The 23,831-nt window shown below is 49.4% G+C and overlaps 1 protein-coding gene across 4 annotated transcripts in view; it reads left to right on the forward strand.

Moving 5' to 3' along the window:
- LOC144115076 (protein NDNF-like) overlaps nucleotides 1-23,831 on the forward strand; it is a 178,968-nt gene that overhangs the window by 132,280 nt on the left and 22,857 nt on the right. For all 4 annotated transcript variants that reach the window (XM_077649215.1, XM_077649216.1, XM_077649217.1 and 1 more), the window contains one exon: nucleotides 11,404-11,531. In XM_077649215.1, the coding sequence (XP_077505341.1) occupies nucleotides 11,404-11,531 (128 nt within the window). The remainder of the gene's footprint in view (nucleotides 1-11,403; nucleotides 11,532-23,831) is intronic.

A 23,831-nucleotide genomic window follows, 5' to 3' on the forward strand; every position in this document is an offset into this window, starting at 1 on the left:
TTTCCTGGAATTCGAAAGCGTGGTAATTAAAGCGTGTAAATGTGGAATAATTCCTGATATTCCGTTGCACATAGATCTTTCATCGTACGTAATATTGCCACTTTAGCAACGCGCCATATATATGTCGGAATATCACCCACACGTTACTTAGGATTTCCAACAACAACAAAAAAAGCCAACAAGTGTTTACCCATCAGTAAAAGTGTTCAGGCAAGTATACTCTCGGTCATTCCATGCGAAACGTCCCAGGCCCCAAAAGCGACCATCGCAGATTTTGTTGAAAAAAATTCAGGTAATTTTCGATTATGTGAATACCGTATTTATAAAGTATTCTCGCGGAAAAAATTTTTTTTCTCACGTAAGCGCCTTTCGAAGTTTTCGCGAGCACACGAAAGTTGCTTGCAGGTAAATATTTTTTTTCAGGTGTTAAAGCAGATTACATAACAAATTCTATTTTATATTATCGCGTATGGATCGTTCTTTGATGCAACGTCATTAGTGCCCCCATATAAGACTTTGCTGCTTCCTCGCGGTACAGTAAAGAAGCAAGAAAATGTTAGTTTTCAGAATTTTTTATTATAAACGTCGTTCATGTTTCAGTCACAATAATTTTTTGTTCACCTTTCACTTGGTGGTAGAGTTGCTGCCAAAAATATTTTGAACTTTCTTTAAAGAGTATTTTTTAAGAAAATCAGTCCCAAAGTTGGCAAAAAGTGACGCTTTTCTTAGATTGAGACCTAAGTTAAGCATAAAGTCCCTTGAGATAAAAATACTTGACATAACTCAGTAAACACATACACTTATTAGCTTGCAATCCACAATGTTTCGTTCGAGTAAATTTTGTCTGACGCGAGAAAAAAAAATTTTGAAGTTCACAGCCAGTGTCACTAGGCGGCACTGCCCAACTGTGCTTTCGCCGCGTCGCGTCCTCCACACTGTGTTCTCCCGGGTGGAAGCGGTACACACACCGTGTACGTGTGCATGAGTCACCAAAACTTCAAAGTTAATGCTTTATTCTAGCGAGCTCAACGAGACAGCCGATGATCTATTGGCTACTATAGTATATCATATTGATAGCGAAGACTGCATTTTCGGCAAATGCTCAGCTTGCACAGGCAGGCTTTTCGCCGAAACCCTGCTGCAACAAAGTCTTGCTCATGTCATCGAGAGCAGCGACTACATACATGTCCAACAATGGATAAGTGAAGCCCGCTGTTGACTCGAAACTCTTGTCGTGACACCTGAAGATTTTTCGGAAAAGTTCACGGATGTGTTGAACCAACTTAATATCCACCATATTATCAGCAAGCAGCGAGCTACCTATTTTCGAAACCTGAAGGTGAACCTAAATCGACATGGGGCCGTAATAATGATGGATTTCGCAGAAAATTACAGTTTTATAATTCAGGACTCACCACAATCGTACCATTGGGTAAACACGCAAGCCACCATACACCCAATAGTTGTCTATTATTCCAAGGAGCAAAGCAACCCTGCAGAGGTTTCTGTGCGGTCTTTCGCCGTCATTTCTAACTGTTTGGAACATGATGCTGTTGAAGTATACGCTTTTCAGAGTGCAATGCTCAAAGTGGTGAAACAAGATCTGCCCCACGTAAAAAAAAAATATCACTATTTTTCTGATCGAGCTGCATCACAGTATACGAATAAAAAGAACTTTCTGAATCTCAGCTACCACGAACAAGATCACAGTCTTTTGGCAGTAGAATTTCTTCGCTACTTCACACCGAAAAAGTGCATGCGATAGTGTCGGCGGCACACTGAAACTTCTCGCAGGAAGAGCAAGCTTGCAGAGGTCATATCAGGATCAAATTATATCACCAGAGGAACCAATTTACCTTGATAGAAATAACGTGAAAGGAGTTACAGTAATCTGGATGCCCAACGCAGAAATACAAGAAAAAAGAATAAAACTGGCTTCCAGATTCGCCATGGCAATCGCAGTGAAAGGAACCCGACAGTTCCACTACTTCACGCCAGCGACGTCTTCAACACTTCATGTTGGCATCGCATCAATCTCAAACGTCCAAGAAATTCAAGCCAAGAAAGAGGCGTGAACGTACAGGTGGCCTTACATTGAAACGAAAAATTCAAATGTTGAACAGATCAGGGGATGAGAAAACAAAAGGCAGAAAGCAAGAAAGCAGAGAAATTTTTTATTTGCATTGTATAGCCTCCTGCTATAAGTGTCCATGGGCCCGTTGAAGCCATCTTTTCATTCTGTTATAAGACAGGAGAGAAGAAATGACCATGTCGTTCTTCTGCCTCTGCAACGTTTACGATTAACTGCCACGTTTACCTGGCCACGCTGAGGCCAAAAATGAGTGTTAAACTGACGACAGTACCGCGTTCAAGATGGGTTTTTACTGGCATCAACTGACTGAGAACGTGTTCGTTTAGCGAAGTGCCGCGCACGTGTGATGCAGTGAAAGCGCATTTCGGCAGTGCTGACCATTGACACTGGTTGTGAACTTCAATTTTTTTTTTCTAGCGTCAGACAAAATTTACTCGAACAAAACATTGTGGATTGCAAGCTAATAAGTGTATGCGTTTACTGAGTTATCTCAGGTATTTTTATCTCGATGGCCTTTATGCTTAATTTAGGTCTCAATCTAAGCATCATTTTTTTGCCAACTTTGGGACTGATTTTCTTAAAAAATACTCTTTAAAGAAACTTCAAAATATTTTTGGCAGCAACTCTACCACTAAGCGAACGGTGAAAAAATTATTTATTGTGACTGAAACATGAACGACGTTTACAATAAAAAATTCTGAAAACGCACAATTTGTTGCTTCTTTATTGTACTGAGAAGAAGCAGCAAAGTGTTATATAGGGGCCCTAATGACGTTGCATCAAAGAACGATGCATACGCGATAATATAAAATAAAACTTGTTATTTAATCTGCTTTCACACCTGATTTAAAAATATTTACGTGCAAGCAACTTTCGCGTGTTCGCGAAAACTTCGAAAGGCGCCTACGTGAGAAAATTTTTTTCCAGCGAAAATACTATAGAAAAACAGTATTCACATAATCGACAATTACCTGAATTTTTTTTTTCAACAAAATTGGTAATGGTCGCTTTTGGGGCCTGGACGTTTCGCATGGAATGACCCCTCTGTAAATAGCGTGATTGGGTAGGACGGTAGGCGCCTTGGAAGCAAGAATTATATTATCCTAAATGAAAAAGAAATCAGTGTTGCAAAAATCCGCTTAAAAAACTTGAATGTGACAAACGCGGTGTCGCCACCGCTCTCACCTCACTATGCAGCGACTGCATCTTTTCTTAGCGCTGCACCGGGATAGATTTGTAACACACAATACAAGTCTGTAAAAAGAAAGCCGAAATTTATTACGAAAGGTGCCAGCGCGGGCGAGATCTGGCACAACCGTTTATACGTATAGGCCCACATGTGGAGTCACTGGCCAGTTCCTGTGCGGCCGTTTTAGAAAGGACAAGTTGCCCTGAAATCTTTGTCAGAAGACGCTTTTGCCTCTCGTTCTCCGGGTCGTTGTAGAAAGATTGCAATCAACTTTCCATTCCACCACTTTAGAACTGCTTGAGAATTCATTCAGTGCTTAGTAACTCTTTAAGAAGAAAGCAAAGCGAAACTACGAGACGATATAGAAGGTGACGCACCTTTTTCTGCGACTACTAACCAATGTCATTTCGCTCCGTGCCGTTAAAGCCACCATGATGAGGCCGCTTTACGCTGCAGGCACTATCAAGCGTATATTATATACCGAGGAACTGCGGCAAGTCACACGCGGGAACAGTTGGCGTTTATAAAGCAGCGCTTTGGCGGAACCTTGGATTTTTTTATTTTTTTCACCAATGCTGAGCACAACAGTGTGACGCTTTTTTTTTTTGCGGTTGTGGCGCTGAAGAGGGCCGATGAGTGGTCCTGGTAGTAACGTTTTGGACGTTTCTGAACACCACCACCTATATGCTTTGAATGCAAGCCGAGGAAGGGGATCACCATGAAGCGTGTGTACCTGTCGTGCACGGCTCGATAACACCGGCACCTGCGTGACATCTGCGGCATGCTTGACCTTCTATGAAATATGCCATCGTATATTAACAGCACTCATAACAGTAGACGTAACCGTAGTATTAATGGTAGGAATAAGAGCACCGTATAAGATGTTGCGTCATATAAGACAACGCCTGATTGCATGGGGAATGTCGGTCGGTATACCGGGCTAATTAAATAACAGAGGGGTCGGGCGTGAAACATGAACCGCAAGCAGGGCTACATAACTCTCGTATCCGGCGACCTTAGCGATCGTTGTTTCGTTCCAACGTTTCATTCGCTCCGTCTCTCAAGTCAACTCATTACGTCGCCGATCGGCGCGAGTATAGGTGTCCGCGTGCATGCTGGTCGGACTCTGCAGTGCCGCAGCGTTGATATCTCTTCATCGAACGCGATCGACCTCCACGGCTCGCTTCATATCCTCGCCACGAAACAAAGGGCAGCATCGGGGTCCGCGCCAAAGAATGCGCTGCGCGGAATACCTTGACGGCTCGTAAAACGCGTATATCAGTCGTTTTCTCCCGCGCCATGCAAGGACCACGCAGGCGGCCTGCGCTGGACCTTCGGCGGCCGCTGAATCGGCCCATGATATACGAGGGACCGACCATCCAGCACCGAGCGGTCGCGCGCGATAAAACGGGGCCCCGAACCTCCAGCCTCTCGTTGCGTCCTCCGGGAGGGTCGGACGGGCCCCTCACAGCCAGCGACTTGGCAATTGAGGTGGCTTAGCCGCATACCGCAGTGGACATTCGCCGCCCCGCGAGGGCGATCCACACGCACACGTCATCCCGAACGCGCGTGTCTGTGCGTGTGGCTCGATTACTCTATAGCGCGGTTGGCCACGACACCTGCTGGCCCCGTGATACGAGGCGCACGGGAAAATGATGGTGATTTACCACACGGCGCCGTGCTAACCTCCTCGAGATCGAACACGGCGGTGAAGACAAAGACGCCCGCCGAGGAAGCTGGCGAAGAAAGAGCAGCCGAAATATAGTGGTCGAATGCGTGCGTGTGGGGAACAAAGCGAGGAAACGTCGGAGGGGGGGGGGGGAAGTTAATGGGCGAAGACAGCAAGCTCGGCGCGAGTTGCAGTGTGCCCGTACAGGAAATAACGCAGCAACGGCGTTCGTGACCTGCGACGGAAAAAAAATAACGAGAAGGAATAGCGGGAAATGCAGGTGCATGCGATATAAGATCGCAATAGGGTAGTTTCTCACGCCATTGTAGGCCAGACAGACAGATGTATAAACTGAAAAAGAAGGAAAAAATAGCGGGAGTCGGGAAGACCGAATAGGTATGCGGAATAATTTTGCTTCCCAGCGAGCACAGCATGTGGCTGGTCCGTCGCCAAAAATAACCGTAAGAACTCCCCAGTGATATGAAGGTCTTACTGTGAAAGCATGGCACTGTCACATAATTTTATAATGCACGCATGACTGAGTACAGGCAACTCGACTTAAACTCGACTTACAGTCGAGCAGCTCTCTGAAATCAAATGTGTACACTCCTTATTCTGAAATAAATTAAACTTGGTGGAGTCATAGGCATATGTGCAGCTATTTTAAGACGTCACATACCACTTTGCTAGCGAATGGTGCCACGCCGAACCCTCACTTGCAGGGTTCCGAGTTTCGCACAATCTCTGTTTCTACCGCGTTCTTTGGTCTACCGGCGCTGTCTGCGTTCTACAACCTCTGAGAGCAAGTTTTCTAAGTCGGCTCGATCATGAAGTGACTGCTTCATGATTGACTGCAGCCGCCGAGCACCGTCGATACGCAACGAAGAAACAGGACAGTGCGAAATAACAGCGCCTGCAACAGATCCGGAAAGCCGCCCGGCAACGTCACACCCGCGGAACCGCCGAGGAACACAAGACGAGGCTCGAGAAGATGCACGAAGTTAGGCGTCGTCATGTGTCGGTATACTGCCGGGGTCGATGCCTACTCTGCGAAGCACTGCATGGAAGACACGTTCGGAGTGCCTTGCAGCGTGTGCGATAGACTGGCTTACGGCGGACCTGACGCAATTCTACAAGATGGGCACCACGAGATGCTCTCTTTGCGTCGTTGTGTTGACAGTGAACTGCTTTGTATCATGGCGAATGCTCTCGTACTTCACAGACAACGAGCGTAGCGGTTTCTGCAACATTTTTATTCCTTCTGTATTTGTGTCGTTCAAAGGTGCGGTCCAGATGATCACCCGCTATAAGTCGCACTGCTATTGCGCCTCTGCTGACAACTACTTATAACCCCAACACAGACCGGCAGACAGGCGTTTCAAAGTGCTTGGCGGCGTCTTAAGGCCGCGAGTCCCTCCCGATACGACGAAGAGCACAAAAATTGGCCGCTTTTTGCGAGCTCAGAAAGTACGAGGTGGAAGCCAAGAATGCATTTCTGCGTTAATAACCGCATTTTTTCTCGGAATCAAAGTACTGACAAAGCTTTCTCATTTGAAACATATTGGGCACCTGCCGAAATGGTTCATTCGCAATTCGTTTTAGAGAAGGAAACGAAAGAGCGCCTTAACTATTTTACATCTCGGCGGAAACCAGAGCCGCCCGCGCCTTGAGGGAAGGGAGTGACTGGAGATCACTGACATCGCACGGCACACGGAAACGCAAAAAGGCGCCCGTGTGCTCTGCGATGTCAGTGCAAGGTAAAGATCTCCAGGCGGTGGAAATTATTTTGGAGCTTCTACTACAGCCCCTCTCTCTATCATTTCTTCTTTCACTCCCTTGTTCATCCCTTCCTCAAGGCGCGGTTCAGGTGTTCACCGAAAAAGGAGATAGTTACTATGGCCTTTCTTTCCACCTTTCAAAGAATAAAGAGAGAAAGAGATGCCGTAGTGGAGGGCACCAGAATAATTTCGACCGCCTGGGGTCCTTTAACATGCACAGACATCGCAAATCACGCTAGTGCCTTTCTGCGTTGCTCCTGCAACGAAACGCGGCCGCCGCGGCCAAGATTGAACCCGCGTCCTCGGGCTCAACAGCCGAGCATGGCTGAGAGCCGACCACTGCGCAGACCACGTCATTTTGGGGCAGCGGCTCAATTTAGCAACACCAAAGTATCTTAGCAGAAAGCAGCTTTTTCGCATCTTTGAGCCATGAAACCTTGCAGAGTCTTATTTCAGATTAGAATTTACAAGCGACACTGGCATCTGCAGTCAAATACAACTCCGCGAATGCCGATGAAAGGAGGCCCTCCAGACAATGGCGTTGACCTGTTCTCATGACATAGTGGTTGATCCCCTAGCGTGGAATCGCAGGCGACTGGCAAGTGACTCTGTGAAATGGGATCAAACGCGACGCCATGAAAATCGGTTGATGCCTTTGGCTGGAGGGCCTCCTTTGAGGGCTATTTGTCACTGTATTCTTGATGTGTGTCTAGACATCTTAACAGGCACGAACCAATGGGCGAGGCTAAGGATCCGGACGCGAACACGCAAAGTGCGAGGCGGACGCCAACAAAGGATTAAAAAAGGCACTAATACTGGCTGCTGGGCTCCGATGCTGATCCCGGGCTTCAACCCCATGACGACAGCGCCTGCGCCGTCGCAAGATGTATAGAGCCACTGAATCCTTCGCCAACACTGAGGAGGCAGTGTGCTGTACATTTATCTTATCGCATTGTCAGCGCGAGCCCAATGATCGATTACCAGCCGCTTGCGTCCGATGAGAGGTCTTGGCCGAGGACTGGAGGCGAGCGCAGAACAGTTATCTCTCGGCGTTGTCCTGGCGACAGCGGGGGTCCCCGCTGCGGCGATACCTTGTCTCCAGAGCACACGCGCTCCATCATTGTTCACGGGCTTTGCATTCACTGAAAACCGCGACCAAAGAGAAACACAGCCACGGCACATGTGTTGCCCCGCGGCTCTCCCAGTGCACCTTTCGGAGCGAGTCGCCTGCGGCTGCAACGAGTTGCGCCCGATTGTCACGCTGCCTCGAGCAGTAAAAAGAACTTTCGCTTCGCGAGACAAATACAGGCATTCTGCCGCGTGACAGCCCGATAGTGGAGGCGTGCTTTGGAGCCAGCTGCTCTCGCGGCAAACCCGGCGGAGCAAATTATTTCTGCTCTCGACGATACGGGGAGATACGAAAGCGCCACAACGGGCGAAAAAACCAAGAGCGGGGAGGAAGTTGCGGGGAAAGAAACTGAACGAAAGATGCACAGAGCGAAAAAGATAGAAAGGGAGGCGGAGAGAGAGAGAGTGAGAGAGAAAAACACTTTCGTTTACAGCGTGCGTACACGGGGAAAGTTGTATACCGCGTGCATACGCAAAGACCCCTTTAAGAGGCCGTGCACGTCTGCGCGAGCCCCAATAAAAAACGACCCTAGCGTGGCGCGTATCTCCGGCCGCATAGGCGGGAGGCGGTCGGGACCACGCTCAGCCCAGGAGCCTGAAAGCCTAGGCATGTCGCCGTACATTGTCTTGAGAAACTGTGAGAGGTGCGGCACGTAATCGTTTGCGCCGAGAGAACCTTGCTGGCGAGGCGTTCGCTGCATTCCCGCCCGCGAGACACGCATGCTGAGAGCGAATGGAGTTTAATCTGATTAGCAACTCGCGGAATCTTACCGATCTCGCGAGGAAAAAAAAAAAAACGCTCCGATTTGTGCTAAAGAGTGCACTGCAGAAGCGCCTCACGCAGACCGGTTCTTTGTGCGAGACTGCTCGGGTTTATTCAGCTGCACGCGCAGAAAAAATCCGCACCCCAGTTCACTGGAACGTCTGCTCCAGAACTGCTGCTTTTTATATACATATACCTGCAGCACGTGTGGAGGTCCTGATGTGCCACTTCGCTCGTTCTGACCATTTGTACAAATGATCAATTTCTTGTTGTGGACTAGTCGGTTATTCATCTTAAACCATTAAGCTGCGCAAAAAGCGAGGGAGCCAAAGAAACATACAGACGACAGAGTCAGCGCTTGTCCTGTCGTTGTTGTTGCTTGCCTCTTGTCCTGACGTGTCTATGTTTCTTCGTGGTCCTCGTTTTTTTTTTTTTACGCTCTTTCATGATTCGTTAAGTATATCGTGGTTGGAACGGACACAGCTAGAGCCCCTTTTCAACTTTGAGCGTGACTAAAGTGAATTTCCGTTAGAAGCTGTGCGTTGAACTTTCGTGCACGCCGCTCATATTTTATTTGTTTATAAAATGCTGAATTAGGTTCGGCACTCGCGTAAACTACCGAAGTTTTCAAGTCAGCTTTTAACGTGAGACCATTCTTTGGCTATCGACTCGAATTCCGCGATGTATGTAACTGGCCTCGGTGCGCCGCACGCTCGCTGCATCTGGACCAATCGGAGCCCTGCGCGCATGCGCACATGTAGCCGGTAGGATCGCATGCGCGCCGGCGCTTTATCGCCGAGCGGGCGGCCAGTCGGTCCGCCGCTGCCGTACCGATCTTGAGGAGCTCGTCGTGTCAGACGAAATGGGGCCTCGCAAGCAACCGCTACCCTCAGAAGATCCTTGAAAGAAAACGTCGACGTGCAACTGCCGCGCGTCGGCGATGCGCAGCGAAGCAGGACGATGCAAAGCAGCAGCCCCCACATCAGATGCGGAGAGTCGAGCGTCGCCGATGCGCAGCCAAGTATGAGAAGCCACGGCGCTATACGACAGGTGCGCGAAGCCGCCTGACAACGATGGACCTGCGAAACCGCCGAGGAACACAAGATGAGGCTCGAAAGGATGCGCGAAGTTAGGCGTCGTCGTGTGCCAGAACAACCATCTAGCTGCGGGGCCGAAGCCATCAACACGGCATGGCAGCGTCATCGATCACGTCTTCACTGTGGGAGTCGACTTGATGACTTCTACAGTACGTCTCCTACTTCAGTTTGCGCAGACCGTTAGTCTCAATACTGGGAACCAACCTCATATGATGACAACGTCGATAGTTTGGATAGAGTTTGCTCAAAAGACTCAAAATCAACAAATTGCGTCGTTGTATTCGTAGTAAGTTGAGTCGTGAGTACCGTGACGAATGGGCTCGTACTTCATAGACAACCGGCGCAGTGGCCCCTGCAACCTTTTATTTTTAGTGTGAGTGCTTTCTTCTGGTCAATTTCAGTGTTGGTCAGAGTATGCTGGCTTTTCCAGCTATATATATATATATATATATATATATATATATATATATATATATATATATATATATATATATATATATATATATATATATATATATATATATATATATATATATATATATACCGTTCGCTAAGGAAGCATACCGAAGTCATGCAGATCGCTTCTTTCGTAACGAACACGACTTCAGTCTCGCTCTCGTTAGATTTTATATATGTCGCTAGCGACGGCGCTAGTCGTGTTAGCGAAATATACAAATAGCCACACTGGAGTTTATTTAGCTTTGAAGGAAATGCGCCTAGCTAGATGCGCACAAAATCAAGTGACTGTGATTAAGGCACTTCGAACTCGTGTTTCTGCAAGGAAATTGGTGCACCGAAATGGTCTTTTGCTCTTTCTTCAAACGAGGTCTTATATTTTTTTTCTTGTAATAGGGTAGAAACCTACACCTATCGGGGATTTCTCTGTTCGTTAAGGCTCGATTTGCTATACCAGCCCCCGCGAACGCTGCACGCAACAGCCCGTTTCTGATGTCAGTCGCTAACGTATGCATTCTTTGACGTGGATGTGCGCTTGCAAAACCACTGTGAATAATTCAGGCCCATTTAATTATCGTAACTATTCTGCACAGGACTAACGCACGGAGTGACCTCTGCATCGAGTAAGCAGCACCGCTCTGAGATCACCTGTGCCTCTGTTTAGACACCCCGCTTACGCACAAAAACAGGGTATATATCCGGGGTCAGCAGATGGCACGAACTGGGAAATAAAAGTAGGCGTGGCGCAACGGATGGGCGCGCGCCAGTAAAAGAACCGACTGATCAGACGCACAATTCACCGCGGTTGTGAGTAAGCCGTCATCTTCGCCTCCAAACAGCAAGACGCAGGCGCACAGTGTGCGCGTTAGTACGTGCCGTCCTGCGTGGCCAACCGTGGAAAGCAAGACGTGGCGCGTATTGTATTCGTGGACGTCGCTGTTGTCGCGGCGCCGAGCTCAAATTTGTCTCCCGCCGTGGCGTCGCACTTACGCACGAGGACGGCGCGTCCTCCACTATCGAAGCTGCGTGACAGCGGCGGGGTGTTCGCCTCCCAGCGGCTCTTTACGCGAGCGCCTATCACAGACGCCGTCCCCCGGTAATGGGCTCCGATGCGCGTTTTAGAGCTAGTAAACTGCACTGTCGCGTCACGCCGCAGCGTACGCCGGCAGCCAGCCCACCAGTCCATTTGCTAAGCTCTCTTGTGCTTTCTTCTCCCATCCCCTGTGCGCAGGGTGTTCTTCCTGGTGGAGAAGGAGCGCAATTCGCTCCTGCTGACAGCGAGTCCCTGCTCGGCGCCTATCGAGTGGCACATCTTCCGGAAGCCCCTGGCGCCGTCCGACTACTCCGAGGAGTCCAATGGTGGGTCGCCGCGGCATACCGCGCCCGAGGTGCTCGCGCGCGTCGCGCCTGCGAGCTGCGTGGCGGCGGTGCTGAACTTGTTTACCACTCCGTCGGAACCAGACTGCCGCCGCCGAGTAGTCGGCGTAAGATGCCGTAATTCGTGTTACTCGGCGCGATAGTCGGCAGCCTCGCCTTATTCCAGATGCAGCAACCCCCCCTCCCCGGCCTCCGCTAAGAGAGCCGTTCCCTGCGTAGGTCGATCGACATTTCAGAAGAGAGCCCGGTTTTCGGTTTCCGGGGAGGGAAGGCAGGCCATTTAAAGTGAGATTTGCATGCCGCGAGGGAATCAAATAAAATACGTGCAGCACCAGAGGGCCTCCCCTGTGGCAGACCGTCAGGTAAGATCAGTGCATGCCGAAAGTAGTCGTCCACGTGCGAAAGTGCGAGCACATCCAGACGTGCCGCCGAGGTGCTGGCTCCTGCCACCGGCAGCGGAAAAGGGGGAGAGGAGGTGCACGTCCTATCCCTGTCTTTGGCGGTGCTACCCATTTGCATCGCCGGACATTCCACCGCCACTGTACTGCAGTGCAGCGTAACGCTTACCTCATATTTTGAACAACGACAGACAGAAGAATGATGAGAGCGCGGTCGTATAGAGCGTGGACTCTTTCTTTGTATGCGAATGTTGCTAAATCATTTTTTCTCAGACCTTTTTTTTTGCATGTCTGCTTATGAAATAAAAAATTAATTTTATTTCCTTTCTTCGCTTTTTCCGTTATATAACTCATAGTCATAAATGTAGTAGAAGCGTCGTTGCGTACTTCATGAGATCACGTAGATCGCAGTGATCTTTCAAGTCAGCGCATCCCATCAGTGACTGGAGTGATTTGACGTAAACAACGATACAGAACCTGTCCCGCTTTATCATTCTGGCAGCCGAGCACAGGACCTTTAAATCGCGGTGTTCGGTACGACAGCGTTTAAACAACCTAACCGTCGAGCATCTGCACATATTTTTAAATCCTACGAACGCAGAAGGCACGACTGCAATGCCACAGTAAGCACATGTCAACAAACGTGCAGGCCGAAGCCTCGCAACTTCGGAAAAACGCTGTCATGGACCTTATCTGATTACCTTTCCTTCCCGAGGTCTTGGCGTGCTTTCGCGTCCGTGTTCTGCGCGCAAGTGTGTAAGCGACCGCGTTGAGCGATTTATTAATGAGGCGTCCAGCATTCACTGATGGGCTGTGTATATTAGCCGAGGCTGGCCTTCTTCAAATAGCCCTCGGAGTGTTCCGCGGTGAGACACAACGCATGTGCCCTCGGGCACGTTGCGCTGACTGCAGGTTCGGGCCTCCAGACCTGTTTCATCAGCAGAAAGCTCGAAATGGTGCTCTTCGCCGCTTCGGTGTGATACTTTACAGCGGCCTAGTGCGCTTCTAGCCTCATAGTGCCGTTTGCCTCTGAGCGCTGCAGTTCAAATGAAAAAGCCAAGAGCTGAGCGTAAAAATTGCGCCTAGGACAACAACCCCTTTGAAAGAAGCACTCAGATGCATTGTTCCGAAGCCGTCTCGCTTTGACAGCAGGAAAGCGTATCATGCATGCACATTTCAAACGGCGCACTGCCACGCATATGCATATATTATGGGTCAGCTTTTCATACAATCGGGGGGGGGGGGGGGGGGAGACATTTACGCACTGCTCCTAAATTTCCTCAGTTGGCTCCTGCGAAAAGTTATTTGATCGTTAGCCTGGCTTCACTCTGATTTACTCAGCTTTTGTAGGACAAAGATGTGTTCTCTCGAGGAGGAAAACTTCGTAGTTTCTGTTTATGGCAGACGTGTTGAAAGCCCATGGACGAGGTAAGGTCATAAATAACGGACTCAACGCTATTATGCAGTAGCGCCCTATCCAGCCTTTCGTAACAAAGGTTGTGAAAGGCGGTCTTGAAGCCGTGGATTTCATGGCCCGCTTTTAGTGCGTCCCTGGAACTCCGTGTTATGAAGTCTATATTTCGCCTTTTTTTTTCTAATGCATATTTTTCTTTCAACGTTATTAATATCCCATGGCGTCGGGACGCATATAGGGATGCTAATAATCTGGACATAACAAATCCAAACTTGGTTTTGAGATTGTCGATAGCAAAGTTGTTTTTTTTTTTTTTTTTGCGGGCGCTGCCCTCCTGACAACAAAGATCATGTTTTCGAAAAACGCCTTTCCATGAAATTGTCGAGTCACACGTGGAAATTTACTAATAATTACTGGCAAGGATGAATTTTGTATCTCATAAAGCACCTGAAGTGCCTTTAACTTCCGAAATATCTCTCCTGTTTCGTCGCCTTCTGTGTGTAGGGGCATATTGGGCCGTGCGTCTCGACATAAAAAGTGCATTCGATCAGTACCTGGTATTCACAAAGCAAAGAAAACGAAATGGTAGAAAATTCGGAGAAGAAAGCACAGCCTAGAGGAGACGAGCTTGCTTTGTTTAGATATCACACAATTTATTGCATTTGATTAGGCAGGCAGCTCGAAGCAAGCCACAGTCGAGACATAGCAGCGAGGTCGGGTAATCGCATTTTAGAAATTCTAAAAACTCATCTCTAAAATCTCTAATTGGAATCAGGTGCATATCGGTAATACTTAAAAGTTAACTGTTAGAACTTCGTTAATCGCTTTAGCAGGTAACATGACTCGTCTGTTTTTTGACCTCCGCCAACTTTCTCTTTGCCTCAAATTTTAAAAATTTGTGGCTGGCTTCCCTGGAACACCTTATATATATATATATATATATATATATATATATATATATATATATATATATATATATATATATAGTTCTCTCTTCCCACATCAAAAGAAGACTCGTACCGTTTGAAGTCCGCGCCAAGTTTGGCAACGGTGGAACCGTCCTGGGGTCACGCTCGGCATCTTTGCAAGATATTGAAGTCTGAGCTCTGGAAGCAAGTGCGTCTTTCTCAAGACTGGCTTAGAGCGCACGTACAACTGAGGCCAGATTGGGCTCGTTTGTGCCGATCATTTGATGAGTGCAAGAAGCTCGCCGCCCAAGCGACAGAAGTTCTGCGGCACCGTTTCCGACTGAGTCTACCGGTGGGGGCTAAGGCTAATACAACACCTATGGCCAACGTTATTGCTCTCGTTGGCGCCAAGGTGCCTGGGGAAGACTTGAAGATCCTGCAAAAAGGACCTAAATTCAGCTTCCGTCAAGCTCCAGCTCCTGGCAACGATGCGAGAAGTGGCCAAACGCGCCCCCTGATAAAGACAAGGCACATGCTATTGGAGATGGTGTTGACGTTCTACTTCTCTGCAGGGCCTCACTTGCAGAGGCTAAGCCTCCCATCATGAACATAGCCAGGCGCCTCAGAGAAGGGAACCGTCAGGCTTTGCGGAGCGACAAAGAAGGCAGGTTTGTCATCCTTCCTGACCGCATTTTCCAGCAAAAAGCCGCATAAGCGCTGGAAAAGAATTTCAGGGCGATAAAGTTGAACCCCAAGAAACAGATGTCAAGAGCGCCTAGATTGCTGGAGGATTTTCATCTCCGCTGTACTAGGACGCGTCACGCGGGAAGGCAGGAACTGCTTTCCTGGAAGTTTTCATTCGGGATAGACCCACAAGCCTGAATGCCCTTTGAGGACTATCGTCTAAGAGAAAGGCAGTGGCAAGCTGAAGTCGGCGCCTTCCTGCAGCGTCACCTCAACAGTCTGAGTGTGGACGGCCCTTTTCTTGTAAGAAGCTCGTTGGAAGTAGTTCTGCAACTGAAGGAATGTATGAAGGACGCAACCATCGGATTCACAATCGACATCGAAGATCTGTTCTACTTTGTGCCTCGCAGTCGCCTTTTCTCAGCTCTGCATGACGCGATCCAACATTAGGGCGAGCTACAATTCCAAAACTCCTCGGGTCTTAACAATGGAAACTTCCTCCGTCTACTGGAATTCTACCTTTAATCCACAGTCATTAAGTACAATGGACAGCACTTCGTGCAAAAGAATAGCATCTGCATCGGGTATTCAATCGCCCCAATTCCATGCGGCATTTACCTAATTGCCACAGTAGACAAGCATATTCGCGAAAATCTTCCAGGGAGAGAAGTCTTATCTGTCTATCGGTATGTCAACGATTTCCTAGTTATCCTCAGAAACAGCTCTACTGACTCCCTAGATCGGACCATAACCGATGTTATCACCCTTTTCACTACGCATTCCGGAGGGCTGAACTTCACTTGGGAGCCTCCGAAAGGCAATTCTGTTCAGTTTCTAGATGTGTTGATCACTGAGCACCCCTGTTGGACATACCACCCTCGTTTAAAGAGAGGACTGCTGCCCTTTTTTTTTTGGGGGGGGGGGCGGCGGGGGGATAGCGCCTACTTAAAGCTGATTAAGCATGGTATTGTATCTTCTGCTGTACAAGCAGCGCTGACAAAAAAAAAACAAATCAGGGGAGCACTTAACTTCACCTTACGTGCATCAAGGCGAAACCCTTTGTGTCGTCCTGTTGATCCCTCTAGCGCAACACGATCGCCTCACGCCTCTCGAATTAATTTAGGTTTCAAGTTACGCCGTACTACACCTTCGTTATATTCGGTTTCAAGTTACGACATACTGCATTTTCCGGTATGTTCGTCATATCAGGTTTCATGTTACAACATACTGCACCTTCGTTATATCCGATGGGTTCGCTATATCCGGGTTCAAGTCACGACGTATGCCTCCTAAAACACCCTCGTTCCGTCGGACTAGGCGGCTGAGCTTACGCCACAAAACACCAGGCCACCGTACCCCGGCACGACCTTTTCGGCACTATTTCCATGCAATAAGGAAAATAAAAAAAAGACTAGGTGGCCGAGCGGTTAAGGCGATGGACTGCTAATCGAGTAGGCTCTGCCCGCGTGGGTTCGAGTCCAATTCTCGTCGAAATTTCTTTTTCTTTCATTTTATTTGATTGACAGGTGGAGCGGACACTTCTTTTACACGTTTTCTGCGGGCAGGTCTTGCGCACACTGATGAGGCAAGAATGGCTTTTGCCTTAAATGTTACCCGCCAAGTGTGCAGAGCAGTGTTGCAGCACAGGTCGAACGTCTGCACAGCGCAGGCTGCACTCCAGACCTGGCGTGTATAGCGTCTAGGAAACCCTGCTTCAGAAGCCAAAGGTAAGAAGCGTAACAAGAAAGAGGAAGCCGCTAGCTGTCATTACGCACCTGTTATTCGCACAACTTAAAGAGGGAAGGGAAGCGAAGCGGCGTTAAAGTTGTCTTTCCGGCCCCTTACACAATTTCAAATGTCTGTACCTTGCTGGCCAAACCTAAGAATAAGCTGTGCGCACAGAAACACGTTGATCCTTTCACAGAACGTACCACGTGTGTTATAAATTGAGATCCCTTTGAAGTGCGGGCGTGTGTACACCGGCCGAATCGGCAGGTGTCTAAATGGCAGGCTGCTGGAGCACCGCTGCCTTATAAGAAACAAGGCCGGTGGCCATTTAGATGACCACTGCAAGACATGCCAAAAGTGTGAGCCACTGCACACACGTGCGCTGCTAAAAGCACGTGCTCGGACTGAAATCGAAAGGGTGATCACAGGGGCTCTGCTCATTGCTAGAGCCGGGGACCAGTGTGTCAGCACCCCTTTTATTTTACTCACTGACAAGGAATATGGTTTCCTTGAGCGTTGTTAACTTTGACACATCTTTCGGGTTCATGTCTCGACTTTGCCTTTCCGTCATTCGTTTTTTACTCCTTTTGGTTATATCTGCCTCGTGTTCCTTGTTATGATTGCGTAGTTCTGACTCAGTTTACGCCTTGTTCTTTTATCCTTGTTAGAAATATCTTGTTTCTGTTATATTTTGCCTTCCACTTTATAATACGTTTTTGTTCCAGTTAATTTTTCTTCTGACTTTACAATTATTTTTGATACTGCTCTGGCTTGCGCTTTTAATTTTGCCACTTTTCACTGTTTTCTAGTCTTCTGCTTGTCTTGGTTTCGGCGCACTGGGTGTGCGGAGTGTTGATTTCTTCCTGTACACGTGCCAAACGTTTGATCGGCTATTGATGAATGATATTTTGATATGAAGATTATTTTTGCCTCGTGTGCAGTTAATGATTTTCTGGCGTCACGTGGGCTCTGGCTTGCATCTAAAAACCTGCTCGTCGTTCTCAATAAATTGTTGGTAGTTCGGTGCCTGTCCTGTTAGCTTCCGTGTTTGTCCTCGTCTTTTAGCGCTGCTCCCTCTGTCCATAGCGCAGAAACGTTTATGTAGGGCGCTTACAAGAATCACGCAAAATGATTTTCTTCAGCGGCTAGATTTAGCATATTTAGAGCGCACAGCGCGAGAGAAACGACTGACGAAAAAGAGGAACGGACGGCTTGTGTTGTCCTAAGTGGACTGCATCAAGCATCACGACCGAATGAATTCAGGCATAACGCTTTATTCTATACACAACGAAACAGTACTTGATATGCCCTGCGTTGGAAAAGCAGTGGAACACGTTCTGTAGGTGGTCATGTGAACCTAAACACCGCCGACTTCGCATCCGGTAGTAGCCACGTCTTCGCTCCACTTCGGTCGAAACACGATTTAGAGAAGTGGCCACTTCAAGGTCGGCTGCATGGAGAACGTTTTAATTTCCTCGTCCTTAAATTTATCTCCAACTGTTGGTATAACTTGGCCTTAGAGTGCGGGAACGTGCATCCGAATAACGCCCAGCTTGTAGCGACGGTAACCTGGCGACTGCAACCTAAGGGGCATCACGTAAATTACGCACAACTTCGCGAAACTTCATGCTGGTGTTGTTGGTTCATCTTTTTAATAAGAGAGCCTTTCGTAACACGACGGCACGACACGGAGCAGAGCAGGCGACAGAGCAGCGCTGCAAATGAGCCAGCTTTCGTCCTGAAACCCCTTTCGCGATTACTTTTCTCGTCTCCTCGTGCAGTTGACACATGTGAAGTAAACGAAGCGAAGCTCAAACTGAAAACCATGCCTGATGTCCCATTCAGTGCACTGCGAAAGGCTGTGTTCCGGGACAATGCCGCTTATTTCCGGCGGCTCCAAGCTCGGCCGCCCGATGCGCCATCCAGCCTCCTCACGGAGATCAGTGCTGCGGCTCTATACTGCGTTCCTTCTTCCTCTTTTCACGCGACAGCGCTAAGGCTCCGTTTTGCAGAAACTCTGGCGTCGTCGTCAGCGGCGTTGTGAGCTAAAAAGCACGTGGCCCACCTGCTAACCTAGATAACGCGATCTTGTGACGTCGTCACAACCTGCCCACCATGGCAGTTTACGATTGGTCGCGAGAGGTTGCTCGGGAAGACGAGCAACCAGAGTCTCACAAGCCCCACCACCGGCGGCTGTGTTTGAAACAGCCACCTGCCGTGGCGCATCGCTTAAACGCTGCACCATTGCGCAGAGGTGGTATGAGGGCTCTCAGCGAACTGTGAATGCAGAGTAGAGAATTACCAGTTCCGCATGTATTGGCATTAGCCCATTAACGCTATCCCATCTTACCCATAATGCAGAGCTTAAGTGTCCCTCCAGTTTTTTCCTCGAGCCTCAGCGACGCACCCCTCTTTCCTCTTCAGGTTTGCCAGAAGTTTAAGCCAGCGGCAGTACTGCAGATATGCTTTCATCATACGCGCACATCCACTCTCTCTCGGACAGGAAGATCGCAGTGGGAGGCCCAGACAAGTGACAAAACTTTTCGTTGGTGTGTTTTGCTGACTGTACTACTACGGCTCGATATGAAGGGACGAGAAACGCACTCAAAGATCTGACATCAAACTGGACTTTTAAAAGAACGATTCAGATACATTTACACTATTTAAAAAAGCTGCCAAGAAAACAAAACGACAACACGAAAAACGCAACAAATGATAACTCATCAGATTCTGCGACCAAATAAGCACCGCGAGCTTGCACCCGAACCAGAGTGTCCAGGAAGACGCGTATGGCCCATACGTCTCTAACGTCGAAGCCTGGATCAGCCACAGCTGTTGCCACGACCGCACCATGCTCTACGCAGGACTGCAGATCATGTGTCTGTCATTGGCGTCTTCTGCCGCGATGACCAGCCGCCTTTACTATTTTATCAAATGGCGGCTGCAGGGTGGACTTGTTTGCTTCGCCCACGACGAAAGCTGACTGCACCTTGGAATCGACGAACTTCTGAGGCAGCACCAGCTTGGCCTGAACTGTCGTGGCCATCGGGATGTAGCAGCCGTGGAAGCGAAGTGCCTGGTGGAGCTCAAGCGTTTTGCCTCTGTAGGCGAGTGCAGTCTTCAGGAAGAAGTCGTGGGCGCACCTGTGCACGTTATTTCCTGTTTGTACGATCGCCTTTGGCTTCGGCGATGCAAATGCTTCCACGGGCGTCTGCTCCGGCTGATTCCAGGGGTCCCGCGAGGCACTTCCGGTCAGCGGCGTGAATGGACCCGTCATGCCGGACCCAGTCCTGGCACGAACCATGAGGTCCCTGCTGGCCATGAATGCCTTGACAGCGTGATTCTGGACGGCCTTGGACTTGGCGTCCGGCAGAAGCTCGCGGAAGCCCGCGAAGATGTGGGTTCCTCAGTTGTACCACAGCGGCGTCGTGCTTGGCGAAGTAGATGCCTCTAAAACGAAGCTATGCCTGTGCTCGTGATGCACGTCCACTTCAACTGGCAGCGGTGGCGACACCACTGCAGAGGGACGCTGCGATACGTGCTGCTCCCAAAGTGCTTTAAATGCAGTTAGGCCTTCCGGAGCTTCACAGAAACGCGTTTTTTTTTGTTTGTGTGTGTTAAATTAAATTCGATGTTACCAACCCGGATATCTTCGTCGTCGTTCTCATGGGGAGAGGCTTTTGTCACTAGATCTCACCCACACTGGTATCGGCTCATGCGCAGCGTTGCTATAGCGAGGGAGAGACGGCTGAGCGCGTCGTCTGCTTTCCAAGGCGTCGCAGCCTCAAAGCCGTTCGCAGCGTAGCACTACACGGGCTCGGTATGGGCCAGAAGCACGGGCCGGAAAATGCTATGTATCGGCGGGCCTGGGCCGGGCTTGAAATTGCGGGCCTTGGCCGGGTGCGGGTTGGGACATAGAGAGCCTGTGTCCAGGTTTTGATTCATTATTGTTGAATAAGTACACTTGGGGTGTTCTAGCATCGACACGGATGAAACAGGGTCATGATGTGGGCGGAGAAAACGGAGTATCCAGCGCTTATTTACTTATTGTTTAGTCTTTGTTATAGTTGCATTTTGCTTGTGCGAGATTGGTTACAAACAATGCTGCTTTTATTACCTGCTGTCCGGAATGTCTCGAAAATAAAAGAATCCTTGCGATAAAAGCTCTCAGAAACTCAGAAGCCAAACAGGCAGAGGCACTGCTTCGCAAAGCCTATGAGGTGGCCCTCGGCCTCCCCAAACAGACCTCTACTAGCAAGCTGGCGGTCCTCTGCGACAGCTACCTTGAACGTCAGGAGGCGCAACTCACCTCCCAAGTTAAACGGTCCCTGCTAATGAAGGCCGGCAGATCTCTACTGAAGAGAATCGGCTACGGAGATTGCCTTGAGAACATCAAAGAGGTTGTAAGCATCCCGGGCGAAATTAGAGCGTCCTACACGGTTCTCCAGATTCCACGACACATGCACCCGGGACTGCATTGAGGCTGGAGGGAAGCGAGAGCCAAGAGTCTCGAAAAACGATTGACGGGTGGAGGGTACGTGATCTACATGGACGCTGCTTGCTATGCTGGAAGATCAGCGGCTGTTGCTACCGCAGGGACTCTGCGTGAAGAGAAATCGCCAGCGTCACCACCAGAGACGGCAAACCTACCGAGGCTGAAGAGGTCACTGTGGCTCTAGCGGTAGCCGTCGACAACGCGTGGGGAAAGTATGACCATAATCCCCGACTCGCAGCAAGCCTTCAGGAGTTACCTCAACGGAAGACTAGGCAAGACGGCCACGCTACTCATTCATCAAAATGGGGGTTCAAGCCCCGGGATCAAACTGTGGAAGTATGGGGGGCACTCCCACTCCACGGATGCAGCGCTTCCGCTCGCTAACCGCGGGGGGTGGGGGGGGGGGAGGTTCGTGCTCGAGGGAACAAAGGGTGAACACTCATATGCTATTTATTACACTTGCAATTAATACACAGAGCGGGCCAGCTATAGCTACAAAACATCAACGAGGCATTCCTCGGAAGTAGAAGGCAACGTAAGGAGGACTTCCGACTTACCGGCTGGGGCAGGGGCGCGACTTCGGAGGTATCGGCGGCGAACGTTTGTATGCGCCGACAATGGCGGCCGGGTTTTCCCGTGCGCACCGCATTCTTTGGGCGAAGCCATCCCCGAGCATTTGCTGGGGAGGGTGCCAAGAGCGCGCGTTTGCTGCGCTCACTTCGCTGCCTGGAACCAGAAGTCCAGCGGCAAGGCACGACGGATCCCCGTGCGCCTGCCGCGGAAGGTGACGAGAGCGTGCGGCTGCAACCGCTCGTGACGCTGGCCGGACCCCGAAGAGACTCTCAACGGCTCAGCGGAGTTCCGCTTAGCCTTCGAGGTGGCGCTCCCGTCTCTGTTTCCGCTTCCCCCATGAGGGAGACTTCCCTCCTCGCCCAGCCGGTGCTCTGCTGTCCTGACGCCCGACGATGAAGATGGACAGCGTCGAAATGGAGGGGGGAAACAGGTTCTCCACAAATCATCAGATATTATGGGCACCAGGATACGCGGCGCTCTTTGGGAACCATGCGGCCGACGCCATCGTTCGAGACCACACTCACCAAACGGGGGCTGAAGTGTGGCCACCGCGGCCTGTACTCCACCGGTACAGCGTAATACTGGAGCACGTAAGGGGCAGTAGGAAACGGTGCCCTCCGCCGCAGCCTAAGCTCAACAAAGAAGGCGACACGCTGGCGCCAACTTCAGACGGGCACCTTTCTGTGCCTATACATACTGAGCAAAAATCATTCCACCGCGTGCGAGTATAGATGTCCATATTGCGGGGATATGGCCACACTATTACACACCACGTGGGCCTGCCAACGTAACCCAGGAGGGCCTTCACACAAAGGTCCCACATTGGAGCAGTGGGAGGCGGCCTTGACTCCCACGGCCCTGGAGGACCACCCCGCTTTTGCAGACCGAGTCTGTGCGGCGGCTGTGTCCGTGGAGGCCCTGGACTAGAAGAAAGATGTCGGAGCTACTCACACTGCTCCCATCGAGAAGCCTTTCAGAATAAAGTTTCGTCTTTTCATCAGGCAGAATTTTCCTTTCGTGGAGCGACTCACAGTGCGGAGCGCTGATTGGTTCAACGCACTCCTATTTTTTTTTTAACTGAACACTTCCCATAAGGCATAGTTTGGGCTCTTACATCTATTATGTAGCTTCAGATATACATGCTGACATCGCGATAGTTCGCTGCAGTAGACGCATATGTTGTAAAATTTTCGGGTGCGTCCGTAACTCGGACCGTTGGAGAGGTGATTGCTTGTGCCACCAACAGCACTGCACCGCGCCCGTTGAGCAGCAGCATGGTGCCGTGGCGCTCGTATTAATTATTCTGCTCCGCTTACGGAGTTTATCGGGTGTTTCAGCCTCAAGAATTCAGAAAAATAGAGTGGTCAAAAATTTTCGTTCAGGAACAGACTGTCAGCTGCACGGACGTCCGCTACGTTGAACCTGGCGTTAATTAGCCTGATCATTAACAAAAATTAGCTTATTTTACTTTAATTAGCACAGCCTAGAGGATAGGGCCAATGGTGAGTCCATGGTCACGGACAAGGCGAAACGAACATTTCTTTTATTTTTTTTTAAACGAAGAAAGCATTCACTAGACACGTGCAGCGCCAGGAAATATGTTTTTTTTTCGCACCAAACCGAATATGCGGGGGGCGCGCAGGAAGTTCAGTGCAATCGCAAACGCAACGTTTTCTGGCGACGAGCTGTCGATGCCCAATTCAAACCTCCAGCGATATATTGTTCCACGGCATGCATTTTCTTTTGTTTGGTCGCTTGACGCATGAAAAAAGATATACGTCACCACCGAACGCAGAATTTGCACTGTATTTCCTGCGTCTCTCCTGCGTTCATTATTCTATTTTTGTGCAAAAGATCTTTTTCTTCGATCGAGAAATTGATATGGCATCGTTTTGGCTGTGGCTATACGAAGTCGCCACTACCACTAACTGCTCGCCTGGGCTAATTAAAGTTAACTAGCAATAGTAAGTAAACTACAAACTTATTAGCATAATTTTTGAGTAACTGACGTCCGCCGCGGCGGACAGTTTGTTCCTGAAAAGATTTTCCTCATATTTTCTATCACCCGATTTTTAGGAATTT

This window comes from Amblyomma americanum, chromosome 1, assembly GCF_052857255.1.
Source record: "Amblyomma americanum isolate KBUSLIRL-KWMA chromosome 1, ASM5285725v1, whole genome shotgun sequence".
Taxonomy (NCBI): Eukaryota; Metazoa; Arthropoda; class Arachnida; order Ixodida; family Ixodidae; genus Amblyomma; species Amblyomma americanum.